We start from the raw sequence: 15,180 nt of genomic DNA on the forward strand, positions 1-15,180 counted from the left end.
TAAGTTTTTTCTTTGACATAGAACCCTACCTGCCTGTACAACCTCACTTCTTTGTGTTCTCTCACTTGCTCAGTACTCCAGTCGCTCTGGCTTCCTGTCGGCTCCCTTCAGGCTGTACAGATGCTTCTCCTTTTCCCCAGAACATTCTCTCCCAAGCTTCTCTCTCCTGGTTAACTCCCACTTATCCTTATATGTATGTCTGCTGCTCAAATAAGTACCATTTTAATCAGTTTATTTAGGAAGGCCTCTCTGACTTACACAGTGTCAAGTACTCCCATGAAGGGCCCCCTACACTGGCCCTTCACAGCACTGCATCTCCGTCATGACTCTGAATACACAGTCTCTGGCACTTACTAGGCTCTCGGGGAATATTTGGTTGAAGAAGTAAATGAATTAATGATTATTCCTCAAGCTAAATTTTAGACTCATTTAAGCTTTTCTGTAACATTAAGGTCATTAATTTGGGAAAATGTCAAATGATATTTTTCATTTATTTCATCTTTTTAAATTTTCTATCATTTTGGTGGATGATACATTTCTCTTCAATTCTTTTTAATGATACATGTCTTTATTGAAGGTATACCTAAGTTTTGTGGGACTCTGTGGTTGGTTACTAGTAGTATTTTAGAGTTTTATCTTTATCAAGTTACTAGCTTTCTCCTACTTTATTTAGAATTTTACTAGAAAATATTTATATTGTGTATTTAGAAAAATAATTTATAAATTAATTTATAATTTTATTAGAAAAGATTTAGAAATTATAAATTAATCTATAAATTTATTAGATAATAATTAGATAATAAGTAATTGATAATTGATTGGATAATAAATAATTAGATAAATATTGATCTAATATTAATTTATAATCTTATTAGAAAAGAACAGTTTCATAGCTGAAATTATCTAAAACAAAAAGTTTTTTTTTTTTTTACATAATCCTAAGCTATATGTTTGATCATAAAACTGGGAAAGTTCTCTTTAGATTTTTGTCAAGGAATATTTCTTACTGAGAAAATACCTTCAAGGAGGTACTCCACCCTTAAACACTACACATATTAATAACTAAGTTAACTGGTTTGAGACATTTTTATATCACAATTAACATGTATATAAAATTTAGAGCTTCTATAGTTCTTCATGTGTCATTTTGTTACCCCAAACCATATAAGGTTTGTGTTGTCATTACTGATGGAGAATTTAGTCTCAGTCCCATTAAGAGACTTTTCCCTGATCATTAAAATATTGAGTTCTTGAATCAGTCTTTATACAATAGTCTTTATTCTTTAAAGCTTATGCTAGTTTTCCTGTGTCATGTTGCTTTGCATTGTATGTATAAAGCAATCTGAAAGTACTTAATTGGATTCTAAGTGAGTTATATAAGGTTGGAAACTTTGCTAGAATATCCCTGTTGCATATTTTTAAGATTTATATTTTTATGTATTATTTAGAAAATCATTTAAAATAATTTTTCTTGTAGAAATCTCCAGAAGTTTAGTCTTTTTGGAGACATAAGTGTTCTACAACAGCAAGGAAGCTTGTCACATACATACCTCAGCAAGGTGGACCCTGATGGCAAAAAAATTAAACAGTAAGTTAATATAGTTAATAGAAAGGGGCTCATATTAATAATAATTTGTTTCTGAGAAATTATAAGGCACAAACAGAAGAGGAAATTATGTCCTAGAAATGTCTTAATGTTGAAATACAGTGATCAGCTTATGCCACTCCATATCAAATCTTTAAAACAAATCAAAGAAGTTGGTGGATAATCATGGCTATTTAAAACTTCTCTACTTGGCTTTGTTCTAACAAATTGTCTGTCATCAGCTTTTTCTACCACATAGATGTAAAATACTGTTTTTCTTAGATGAGGAACATATTTCTATATATTTAATATACCTTATTATATTTTAATGGTATTTATATTGGGTTGAATAGAAATTAATGAGAGGAAATGGATCACAACACTGTATGCCATTCATTGCCTGTTTTCAAAAGTCATTGTTGAAAAATTGCAGCTAAATGTTAATGGGCTCATTGTGGCATGTGTTTTCCTTATAGAATTCAGCAGCTGTTTGAAGAAATACTGAGTAATAGTAGGCAACTGAAATGGCTGTCCTGTGGGTTTATGCTGGAAGTAGTAACCCCAACATCACTGTCATCTCTCTCTAACGCTGTTGCCAACACCATGGAGCACCTGAGTTTACTGGACAATAATATTCCTGGTAGCAGCACTCTCATTACTGCAGTTGAACTAGAGCGATTTGTGAACCTGCGCTCACTTGCCTTGGATTTCTGTGACTTTACAGCTGAGATGGCAAGAATCTTAACCGACAGCAACCATGTGCCTTTGCAGCGACTGTCTTTTCTGGTCCACAATGTTTCCGTGATGCACAAGTCTCTGGACAACATGCCAAATGATGAGCATTGGAAAGCCCTGTCACGAAAGAGCACCGGCCTTCGGGTCTATATGATGGCTTTTGATATCAAGAGTGAAGATATGTTAAAGATTCTGAAACCCAGTATACCACTAGAGAGAATTCATTTTGACAGCTATATCACTTGTGTTTCAGGGGCTATTGTGGATCTTATATCCAGGCAGTATGACAAGTTCCTCACTCATTTTATATTAATGAATGATGTGATTGACACGTCTGGTTTTCCAGATCTCAGTGACAACCGAAATGAAGATCCGTTGGTTTTATTAGCATGGAGGTGCACAAAGCTCTCTCTTCTGGCAATTCATGGTAGGTGATTTTCTTTATTATAATTTGTTATTGGCATTAGACTTAAAACATTTTATGCCAATAAAAAATAGCACTGACCTTTACAGTGTGAAGAAATCTTGATACTATAGAAAGAAATTGATTTGCAGATTCTTAGGCTTTATGAAGTTTGTCAGCTGTATCGCCTACAAACAGAAAGTCCTACCTCAACTGGGAGTGTTCTGCTCCAGCTTCCCTGTTAGTTTTTTGTCCACTATGCGAGGTGCAGTACAGCGTGTCCCTGAAGTCGCCATATATAGAGAAAATGGCAAGTTGTGGCTAAATGTACCTTTATTTACAAAATGTTCATCACAGAATTTTACGAAGAGTTGGCCAACATGTACTGAATATTTGGTAAATAAAGGTTTATTTAGCTGCAGTTTCTTATTTTCCCTACATATGACAACTTTTGGGACATCCTGTTTTACACAAAAATGGCATTTAAAGTTTTTATGTATATATAAGAAAATATACATTATCTGATGCCTGCGAATAGATACAATTCCTCTATTCACAAGACCCTTTAAAAATATAGCACAAAAGAGAAAAATGATTTTTTTCATGCTCATTGCCTCATCTTTTAGATTGTCACTGTCAAAGTATTAATTTGTATATTTTTTAAATCATAGTTCCACTGATTAGGTGTATGTTTAGTTCTTAATGGGCCCTTTCCATCTTAATGGTGAACTATTGTTATTTGGAGAGAGTTGCTATTCTGACAAATTAACACATTGACTTTCACACTAGGAAACAAAATTTATTTTCCTTAATGCCACTGTGTTATTATGAAAATAGAACTTCAAAATAAAACAGTCCTTTTTAATTTAATGAAAAATGTGTAATTTTTGTTTTCTGTCAGTGAGTTATATGCCACTCGTGCAACACTAGAATCAGTTTCTAAACTGCACACCATGAGAGTTGTATGTGACTCACAACATGCTTACTGGGTATGTTTCTGAGAATTGAGTCTTTTGTCATTCCCCAAGTGTTCAGTTGTGTCTGGAGTGAACCATGGGTGATCCTGGATGACCTTTGCATCTTACCCCCTAAGTATGTGCAATAATGTGACATCACTACATAGTGTCGTATCAGTTTTGTTCAAAATGCCACCAGGTGAACATTCAAGGTGAGATGCCCGCAGAAGTTAGGTAATTGTGGAACACAGTCCAGCACATGAGGTAGGCCTAGGCAGGCAACAGGAGGAGACGTGCCAGTGGACAGTGAAAACCACGAGCAGAGGTTTCGTACCTTCAGCAGGCCAGGCTCAAGGCGAGCATGAGTGGAGTGCTACTCAGGACGGCAGTCTGTGTGTTAAGAGAACATTTTCTTCCTTTTTCTGATATTACAGTTACAAAATAGTATATGTCTTCAGCTCTCTTTATTAGCTATGTTTCATTAATTTTGAATTTTTGTTTTAGTCTGCATTTGCATGTAGGAATATATGTTTTGCTTTTCAAGTTTTGCTTTATAATTAGTCATCAGAGGTAGTAGCAAAGATAAGATAAATATCAAAAGTGGGAGTAAAATGAGGAAAAAGTAATGTCAGGTTACTTAAAAGTTAATTTAACCCAGTCTTTTTAAAGCCTTTTTCTTTTAAGAAATAAAATGTTCTATACTATAGCTAAAGCTTCTTCCCAGTCCATTCCTCTTTATTTCTTCTCAGAGATACCCATTATTCTGAAGCAGGTACATATCATTCCCATGACTGTTTTGTATTTTACATATTGCTTTGACAATAACTTACCTGTAAAATGTCACCTCATAACTAGACTGTAGGTAAAGCATCGTAGGAGATGATTTTTCACAAGTGAAAAATACCAGTTTACTATGTATTATTAATGGATGCATAATATATGAAGTAAAAATTTGATCTTGATGATACATCACTCTCCTAAGCTGTAAAATTTATTTATATATACTTTAAATGTCTTCTGTTTTACTAAACAAAATGATATCAGAATAGGATTACATCACCTTCCAGCACACCACCCACAGTATCACAAACTTCTAGCTTTTTTTTTTCTAGGCTAAACAATCATGATTCCTTTTCCAATTTCATTATCTTTTTTTAGACAGAGTCTCACTTTGTTGCCCTCAGTAGAGGGCCGTGGTGTCACAGCTCACAGCAACCTCCAATTCCTGGGCTTAGGCGATTCTCTGGCCTCAGCCTCCTGAGTAGCTGGGACTACAGGCGCCTGCTACAACATGAAGCTATTTTTTTGTTGCAGTTTGGCCGGGGCCGGGTTCAAACCCGCCACCCTCAGTATATGGGGCCAGCACACTACTCACTGAGCCACAGATGCCACCCAATTTCATTATCTTTTTAAAGGAAAAGAACTAAAGGGATAAGTGTGGTACACATTTGAAGCTTCTCAAAAAGGATTGAAGGAGGAAAAGACTAACTTAAGAGACAAAATAACATGCAAGGAAATGACATCACTGTCCTGTGCTTACTTTCCAGGTTACACGGTGTGGGCACACAACCTTATTGCCATTGCTCGACTTCGTGGCTCTGATCTGAAAGAGCTGGAAGTCACTGAAGAAAGCATTGATTTTGACCAAGGTGAACTAGCTGACCAGGATATGGATCCAGTGCATAACCTAATTGAGCAGGTATCCCTGGGCCTGGGTCAACCTTGGCATGCAGTCATGGACATCGAATCTCTCAGTGTCTTCACTGAACCAAATCGTCATTTTTATAGGGAGATGCAAAGCTTCAGTGAAGACATTTAGCTTTTTTTAAATGTACAATTCCTGTGGTTACATATGCAAGTAGGGTCCCATTATGTTTTTTTTTTCAGTAGTGTGAATTAATCCCTTTGTGCTGTGTTTAATCAGTATTAGCTTTATAGAATTATTATATGTGTATATTCTACTTCTTGATCAAAGAACGTAGTCAGGTATTGGTTTAGAAGTTCAAAGTGACAATGTGTAGGGCTTTCACGGTTAATGGACTTGTTACCAAATCTTAAAAGATACACAACCGAAGGTTGTCTGAGGTTGCTGGCTAACTTTTTCACTGAGTTACTCTGCCTTTTTGACATTTTTATTCCTTGTATGTCAGAGTTCCAAACTCAGGAGCCAAACTATTTTTATACATATGTAGATATATATCCATAGCCTGGTGGATTTGTATGCAATGCACTTCATCCATGCATTTTGACTAATTTTGGTTTGAAACAGAAGAAGAGAGAATAGTATGATCCCAAATGAATTATTCTTAACAGAGAAGCTAAGACTTTAACTTTCATTACATAATAGTTGATATCATTGATTACCATTCTGAATTTTGTGCAGTACTAGGTTAGAACATTGCTTAATTCTTTTTTGAAAAAAAAATGCATTTACATAAACATGAATACTCAAATTGTTAGATTTTTTGAACTATATATGACATAATTCATCAATTACATTATAATATTCAAGTTAGCTTTTTAGCCCAGATTTCAAATAGTGGAGGAAGAAAGAAACTACTTCAGGGTAAAACCTCCTAAAGAAAATCAAAATACACAATTGTAAACACACAAGCTTGCAAACAAACATTAGTCGTGAAATCCCTAGCAACAAGTCACTGGATTTTTCTCTGTCAGCACGCGTGTCAGCTGCCAAAGAATAGACTTAATGAAGAAGTGCCCACATGCTGGCAGGGGCCGGCCCACTCTGGCCAGCCAGATACTGCTGGATTGTAATATTTAAGGTCGAATTTCGACCTGTGGTACACAGCTGTGCTGTGGCTCAGTCAGCAACCTCAGAACTCTGAAAAAACAAAACAAAAAAAAAAAGAAAAAAAAATATGCACCTGTTTCACTGTGAATAGTGAATGTAAAGGAAGGAAAAACCGAAAGCTTGTTCTATCACAGGTATGAGCTGCTATGATACATGAAGAACATTCCATGAAGTATGTTTTAAAACCTTGTTATATCTGAGAGGCTTTAAAAGCCGATTTAACTGTTTCAGGGCAACCGCGGTACAGACGTGGTCTCTGTGAGACTTCCACCTGACCCCAGTTTTAAGTGGTACGAATGTTGTGCATTTAATGTTAAAGGACAGTCTGCAATAATAAAGTAAGTAGCCAACGTGGGTGCCCAGCAGTGCTGAGACCTGGCTGCTCTATTGTAAGCTTTGGAAACACAATTTATGCAACTGATGTCCAGATATGATTCTATTTATGGAAAAAGTTTATATGTGTTTTACAAATGGTTTTACCATCTTATATTAAAATGACTTTTGACAGGTGTGTACTGTTTTGTCCCAGTGAGCACATACCATGCGAATTTTATATGTACATCAGTAGTGTGAATCCACTGGCACAGTGTGTGTAAATGCCAGATGTGGTGAGATTTTATCTTATAAATGTGATCAGATAAAATAACTCCTGACAGAAACTGTAAGGAAACCAGCTGAATGTTTGACCTGATGACTGATGTTGTATGGTTTATGTTAAATGTATATTCTTTTAATCAATGAATAAAGCATTAAAAAGTGATCATTGTAATATATTTTATTGTATTTGAAGCATGACAACTTTTAGTGTTAAATAAATGGCAATAATCCTTATATTGTGTATAATCGTGTTAGCTCCTATTGTATTCTGGGGCAGCAAAGATTAAATTTGGGAACACATCATGAAAACTCTTGGGCTGAATAGTTTGAAAGGTTTTTAAAAAGTTCTTTGACAAAATACAAGCTTTAAAGCAAACACTAGACTTGTTAGTACAAAATCCCAGCATATCCTGTACTTAGAATACATTATTGATATAGCAAAACTTAATTTATATACTATAGGAGCTTCTTATTTTGTAAAAATTTCTATATCAGATGCAAAAATACTTAGATATGCCCCTATTAAATACTTCATAAACCCCATATTGTTTTAGTTTGGTGTTGTAATCTCCATTCTTGGTTGTTGAGACAAACAGCTCCCAATTATAAGAAATGATGGCTGCTCTGCCTCCATCTTCCCTTCCCTCGTTCTTCCAGACAGTGACTCTTCAGGCACTGCCGCATCTTGGAATTGTATTTATATCCACCACTTCCTTATTTCTTGGATGTCTTCAACTTCTTTGAATGAATCCATACATCTACATATTTAAAATGTACCCAGATTTAAGAGGGAAAGTTTATTAATAACTACAAATGGCATGTAAGTGACAGTTGGTATAGTAAAGCCATAAACTGGGCGTCTTGACATCTGTTAATCTGACCTCTGGCTCTAATGCTCCTTAGAGCTTCAGTTTCCTCATTTGTGAAATGAAGTATGGACTTGATTATCTGAAACTGATACTGCACATTAATCTTTATCAGCTCATAGACATACAAGACCATCTTTGAGCAAAGGCACTAAATATTTTTAAAACATAACTTACTAAACTACATGCAATTAACATATCTAAAATTACTTTCCCATTTCCCCCACCACCTTAGGAATAAAGAAGTTGGGGAGTTGGAGTGAGGCCTGGGAGAGACAGTGTGCTTACAGTTGAACACAAAGATGCAGAAACTGGCGTGCTTCATGGGGCTCATAGCAGGAGTCAGACTGTGTCTTTATCAAGCCAGCAACATAACATAGTACTAATGGATTAACACACAAGCGCTTGTGAGCAATTCCCGGAGATCATACCATATGCTATATTGATGCTTCACTACATTGTTCAGGTCCTGGCACACAAAAAATACTGTATAGCATACTGGTCAAAACTAGAAGGAAGAAAAGGAAAAAAAACACACTTTTAATACAATTGGTGAAAAAATAAAATGCAGAGGATTTAAGGAAGAAATCTGCATCTGTACAGAACTTTCAAATAAAATCTTGTCAAATGTTTTTTAATTGACAACCTCTTCAAAATTTTAATACTACAATCAATGAGAAATATCTCACAAATAGCTGCTATTTTTAAACCTTTAGTAACCATTCAAAAATTCATGCAGCTGAAATTAGAAACTTAACAGCTCTTTTCTCTTTGGTAAATCAAAGGTTGAAATTTCTTGTGGCACAATTTAAAGTTCAAGCAGACTTTTTTCATTACAACTATTTCAAAATAATGATGCTCTGATCTGCCCTCACATCCAACCAGCTACAACTGGGGACATCAAGACATCAACTTGGGCTTCCTTCCTGTTCTTGACAGCTCATAGACCCCTTGTGCTTGATGGCGAGTGGAGTATCTCATCTGGCCAGGGATTAATGAGTAAGTTTTCTGTCTGCCCAGGGCACACTGTTAGACCCACTTCTACTCTCACTTTTCAGAAGTGACTAAAGCATCAAGAGGCAGCCAACCCAGGCTCCCAGCCATCCCAGGGTTCACTCGGTATCCTTGAGGGACATCTGTCTCATGTAATCTACTAACTAATTTTGGTTTCTAGTGGTGGACAGTGTATCATGTAAAAGTTTTCAGGACACTAGAATCATTCTTTCTTAAAAGAAAAAAAATGAAGGCAAGATACAGCATGTGTGGGTAAGGAAGGAGGGTGATTAAAACTTGAATTGGCATACCCACTTTGAAGAGCAAATCTGTAGTATCTTGTCAAAGCTGGCTGTGCCCTGTGACCCAACATTATCACTTCTAGATATATTAGCTAATACCATGTCTTCTAATTTGTTTTCATAATCCCTACAAATCCTAAAGAAATTGGAAAACCCATGTGCCCCTTTGCATGTTCTGAAGTCAAACATACAAAACTGGTCTATAATCTAAGCAGATATTAACAATTTAAGATAAACTCTATGTACATCACTTTTTAAAATGTATGTAATGCAATCTAAATGCTATTGTAACTTGGTAGTGTCATCCATCCATTTGAAAAACACAATTAGCTCTTGATCATTTGGAAATTTTACGTCATTCTCCTTAAACTCATATGTTGTGTCAGTTATCAATTTATTCCCTCTTATCTCTGAATGCATTCTTCAATGTATGCTCTATGAGAATAGAAAAAAAAATCATGCCCTCTTCACAAGAGAGTTTACGGGCATGAGGGCAAGGATCATTATGGATGGGCATGAAGGTAATTGTAGCTTTTTTTCTTGAACAAAAATATGGAAAAATGTTAAGCTTTGTTCTAGGTAATAGGTAAAAGGGTATTCATTATCTTGTTTCCTTTTTAAAATTTTGTATTTTTAAATGTCAATATGATCCAAGTTACAAATAAATGCATGTTTCTGGACTGACAGGTTTATAATCCTGGCTGAGTCAAAAATTGACTGTCTTAGTCCATTTTATGCTTTTATAACAATATCTGAGACTGGGTAATTTATGAGAACAAAATTGTTTTTCTCACTGTTTGGAGGCTGGGAAGTCCAACATCAAGACACCCACAGACCAGGTACCTGGTGAGGGCCCAGTCTCCACCTCCAAGATGGCACCTTGAACACGGCATCCTGGATCCAAAGGAACACTGCTGCCTCACAGAGCAGAGAGAGAGAGCTAACCTGCTCCCACTAAACCTTCTTAACAGGGACATTTGTCCCTTCATGAGGACAGAGCCTTTACGACCTCAATACCTCCCACTAGGCTCCACCTCCCAACACTGTTGATTGGGGATTAAATTTTAACTTCTGAACCTGGAGGGGACCATAGCAGTGACCAAGGCAGGAAGATAGAATATTGAATCTTGGCTAAATTTAAAATGTGACCAAGGGCCAAGGTGGCTCACTCCTGTTGTCCCAGCACTGTGGGAGGCCAAGGCCAGTGGATCACCTGAGCTCAGCTGAGTTCGAGACCAGCAGAAGACCAGCATGAGCTGGAGTGAGCCAGAGTGAGACCCCGTCTCTACAAAAAAAAAGCCAGGCGTTGTGGCAGGCGCCTATAATCCCAGCTACTTGGGAGGCAAAGGGCGAGAGAATCACTAAAGGAAGAAAGAAAAATAAATTGAAAGGTGACCAAGATAGGAAGAGAGAAAACTGCCCTGCTACTGTAACTCATGAAGAGTGTATCCCAGTAACCTGAATGGGACTCAAAGGTCTAGTGAAAGTTAAAGACCAGTCTGGCTGTTTGTAGGGCAGTTCTAAACAGATGATGCAAAATATGTCTGTGGGGAGGGAAGGGGAAATACTGGTCAAAGGTACGAACTGTCAGTTATGAGTGAATTCTGGAGCTCTAACGTACAGCATGGTGACTGTGTTACAATGTACACTTGAAATTGGCTAAAAGTGTTCTCATCACACACCAAAAAAACAGGAACTCTGTGAAATGAGGGTCATTTTTTTTGAGACAGTCTCACTCTGTCACCTTCAGTAGAGACCGATGGCGCCACAGTTCACAGCAACCTCTGACAAGATCTTGGGCTTAAGCGATTCTCTTGCCTCAGCCTCCTGAACAGCTGGGACTACAGGCACCCGCCACAATGTTAGCTTTTTTTTTTTTTTTTTTTTAGTTGTTGCAGTTGTCGTCATTTTGCAGATCTGGGCCAGGCGGGGTTCAAACCTGCCTGCCTTGGTGTATGTGACTGGCACCCTGCCCACTGAGCTATGGGGACCGCCCATGAGGGACATTTTTAATCATTTCACAATGTATGGGTAGATCAAAATTTGTTCCACATTTTAAATATATACAATTTTTGTCAACTGCACCTCAATAAAGCTACAAAAATGTCACTGTAGTTGACTTTGGCTCTATCAAAATTTAAAGCACTATTATCATTAGAGTAATACTCATTTTATTGTGGATATTATATAAAAACAAGTTCAGCTATTGGAAGTGTACCTAAGGATCCAGAAATAAGTATCAAAGACAGCTGGATTAGTTCTTCACTAATGCTTCAAGGTGTCCCATTCAGAAGAGCCCTTTCCACTTCCTTTTTTTAGCTCACTTTGTCGTCTTGTCCCCATAATTTTAACAAGCCTGTTCTTCTGGCTTCTCGGTCTCCAGTAGGTGAGAAGGGGGAGGCAGGGTGGCTGTGAAAGGCATGGAAACTCACACACCTGAAAGGGACAACGTAACTAGCCGTAGCTATTTGTGGAGCAGTTTGAAACAGACTTTTGACAAGCTGAAATACAGAGCAATGAGAAATATTTGTAATGACCGAGTTAGTGGGACATTTAACACATTTTAGAAATATTTCTATCCAAGATAGGTAAGAAATAAAAGTTTGTGTTTAAGGGCAGCGCCTATGGCTCAAAGGAGTAGGGTGCCAGCCCCATTTACCGGAGGTGGCAGGTTCAAACCCAACCCCAGCCAAAAAAAAAAAAAAAAATTGTGTTTAAAAAGAATAGCCTTTAATTAATCAAAAGGTAAATTCTCTGAGAAAACAATGGATGAATTAGCTAAGAAATACCATAACTGATAATGTATTAAATATTTACTGTGTGCCAAACACTGTATTAAGTACTTTACAAGTGAGTATTTTCTCGTTTAATTCTCACAGCAATCCTGGAGTAAATATCATTCCATTAACTATATAAGGAAAAAGAGATAGAAAAGTTAAGAATCTTGTCCTAGGTCATAAAAATAGTGTTTAAGGATTTTAAACCCCAAAGATAGGACCCCTACATTGTACATCCTCTATCCTGCCATTCCTAAACACTACAACTACCCTGCTTTGGGGCAGATACTACTGGTATAGATAATGTATTACATATAGATAATAAAGTTCCATACATATTCTCCAGTATTCTTGCTGTATTTCTTGAAGTTGAAGTGCATTAACTGCCCTTGGTATATCTGGCTATATCACCAATTTTACCAAATCACAAAGCAACAAATCATGCAGGTATATGAATTTATGTCTAATATAATCTAATGGATATGTATAATTTTAATTTTTTTTTTTTAGACAAAGTCTGACTGTTACCCTCAGTAGAGTGCTATGGTGTCAAAGCTCACAGCAACCTCAAACTCTTGAGATCAAGCAATCCTCTTGCCTCAGCCTCCCAACTAGCTGGGACTATAGGCGCCCATGACAATGCCCAGATATTTTTTAGAAACTAAGTCTCTCTCTTGCTCAGGCTGGTCTCCAACTCTTGAGCTCAGGCAATCCACTTGCCTCAGCCTCCCAGAATGCTAAGATTACAGGCCTGAGGCACTGCACCTGGCCTTTAATTTTTAATAAGTACTACATAGTTCGTTTGTAGTTAGCCTACCTACTGGTAGGTAAGATAACTATAAAATTAGGCACTACCTTGTAACTTTTTCTGAAAGTTAAGAACACTACTCACCTAAGGAGATACATTGTTAAAGACTGTGAAGACTATAAGTCATTGTGTTCATTTATAAACATCTTTGCTGTATTTGTGGACCCCATAAATGGAGGGCATTTTTTAAATGTTCATTGATGATCAAGTTATAGTTTTGTTAACACATTAGGGGACTGACTTGATTGTGTTTTCCATTAAAATGAATAAAATCAATACCCTTGGTATCTTGTAATCCAAGGGGTCATTCAGATAAAATTTTTCTGATAGTCTAGTTACTTAGCTCCTTTCTCCAAAGTAAGGAAACTAAATTCTCTTTTGACATAGTGGATTATTTGATATTTGCACTAACAAGTACACTACAAAGGTATTAAAATACCAACTAGATAAATGAGACTTTAAGGTTTCTTTGCATAGTCCTTTTAGTTAAAAGGACTCTGAGGACAAACTATTGCAAAATGTAAAATTATTGCAAGTATTTAGTGATTTTAAAAACAATCAAAAATAGGGTAGCACCTGTGGCTCAAAGGAGTAGGGAGCCAGCCCCATATACGAGAGGTTGCAGGTTCAAACCGGCCCTGGGCAAAAAGTGCAAAAAAAAAAATAATAATAATCAAAAATAAACACAAGTTGACTTAATTTGCCCTTCTTTCTCTTAGATACCAGGTTCTTACATTTTTCCATAGCCCAGACTCTTAAGGCCTGTGAAGCATTACTAAAGATTCAAACAGTATAATAAATTGGCTTTTAAAGGGAAAGTTTTCCTAAAACAAAATAACAATGACTAAAAGATTTAAGCAAAATGCAAAAGGCTCTCTAGATCTAATTATCAATTTATAACAACACAAGAGACGGAGGAAATGTTAAACGATGCCATGGAGATGTAGTCATCAAATGACCGAGGAACTACAGGAACAATAACCGGGTTTTATTGTAAAGTCAGTAAAGGGAAGAACAGGTGGAGGATAAAGAGCTCAGGAGGCCTAGCAATCAGACACAATATTTGGACTTTACTTCGATACTAATTCTAACAAAAACAATTTTAGGAACTGGGAAAATTGACTGGATACTTGGTTGACATTAAATAACTGGCTGATGATGTCTGATGATGGTAAGAAGTTACTGGGATCGTAAAATGTGGACACTTGTAGTTTAGTTTGTTGTTTCCATGAGGGGCCTTGTCTTTTAGAAACACAGCCTGGGTTCCAGCCCAGGTAGCTTACCAGCTCTGCCTGTAGCAGAGGAATATTTCTATTTGTCCTACTTAATCACCAGTGTGCTGTAAAGCCACTACAAAACTTAAAAGTCTTTTAAGAACTAATGCATATGGGTGGCACCTGTAGCTCAGTGGTTTGGACACCAGCCACATACACCTGGGCCAGGGCCTGCTAAACAACAATGACAACTACTACAAGAAAAATAGCCAGGTGTTGTGGCAGCTGCCTATAGTCCCAGCTACTTGGGAGGCTGAGGCAAGAGAATCGCTTAAGCCCAAGAGTTTGAGGTTGCTGTGAGCTGTGATATCATAGCTCTCTACTGAGGGCAACATAAGGAAGACATTATCTCCAAAAAAAAAAAAAAAAGGCATACTGCAAATATTCTCACTGTTCTGATGTTGTAAGTATCAAGACAGGCTAAATATTCACTATATAGAAACCATGCATGTGTCCCCAGACCTAGTTCTCTCCTTAGGTTTGATTTAATAAATGCTGGTGATAAAAAAAAAACCAGGTCTAACTTATTACATGATCATTGTGTGTGAGTATATAATGGCTATGTTCCAGGTTATCTTTTGTTGACCTTAAGAAAAATGATAGCACAGCTAATGTAATAACTTTTCCAAATAATCAACACTAATTTTCAGACTTTTGTCTAAAGGCTGAAAGTAGGGAAATTTGGGGATTCCAAGTCGTCATTCAATGAATTGTAAAATTACTGTATTTTTATCTTCTAAAAAGAACTAATGCATTTATACAAATTTAATATGTGACTATCAAATGTCATGTTTATCTATTAAAACAGATACGAAATTAAAGTGTCAAAACTAGTTTTAGAGTTGAAACATACCGTAAGGTATCATCTTAATTTTCTTATTTCCAAGCTCTGCTGAACTTGGATATTTGGGATATCCAAATCATAGGAAAAATATTAACATTGCCACTAGAACTGTTCTGGCTTACTAGAGCATTCCAGGAAGAATTTTTAAACACTTTAAAATTTATTTTCAAATATTAAAATTTTTCAAATCTTCTCAAATGCTGTTTTAAATGGTTCACACCAGCTGAC

At 36.5% G+C, this 15,180-nt stretch overlaps 1 protein-coding gene and 1 non-coding gene across 2 annotated transcripts in view; both read left to right on the forward strand.

Annotated features, from left to right (window-relative positions):
- The window catches only part of FBXO33 (F-box protein 33), a 37,980-nt gene extending 30,658 nt beyond the window's left edge, over positions 1–7,322 (forward strand). Inside the window, 3 exon segments of the mRNA XM_012806434.2 lie at positions 1,478–1,588; positions 2,062–2,747; positions 5,227–7,322. Coding sequence (XP_012661888.2) covers positions 1,478–1,588; positions 2,062–2,747; positions 5,227–5,498 — 1,069 coding nt within the window. The 3' untranslated portion in view covers positions 5,499–7,322.
- Positions 7,323–14,483: 7,161 nt separating this feature from the next.
- Positions 14,484–14,615, forward strand: LOC111726059. Its single transcript, XR_002773951.1, has one exon. It is a non-coding gene; the product is annotated as a small nucleolar RNA SNORA72 (small nucleolar RNA).
- Positions 14,616–15,180: the final 565 nt, after the last annotated feature.

This window comes from Otolemur garnettii, unplaced genomic scaffold (assembly GCF_000181295.1).
Source record: "Otolemur garnettii isolate 467f Iridium unplaced genomic scaffold, OtoGar3 scaffold00052, whole genome shotgun sequence".
In the NCBI taxonomy this organism is placed as follows: Eukaryota; Metazoa; Chordata; class Mammalia; order Primates; family Galagidae; genus Otolemur; species Otolemur garnettii.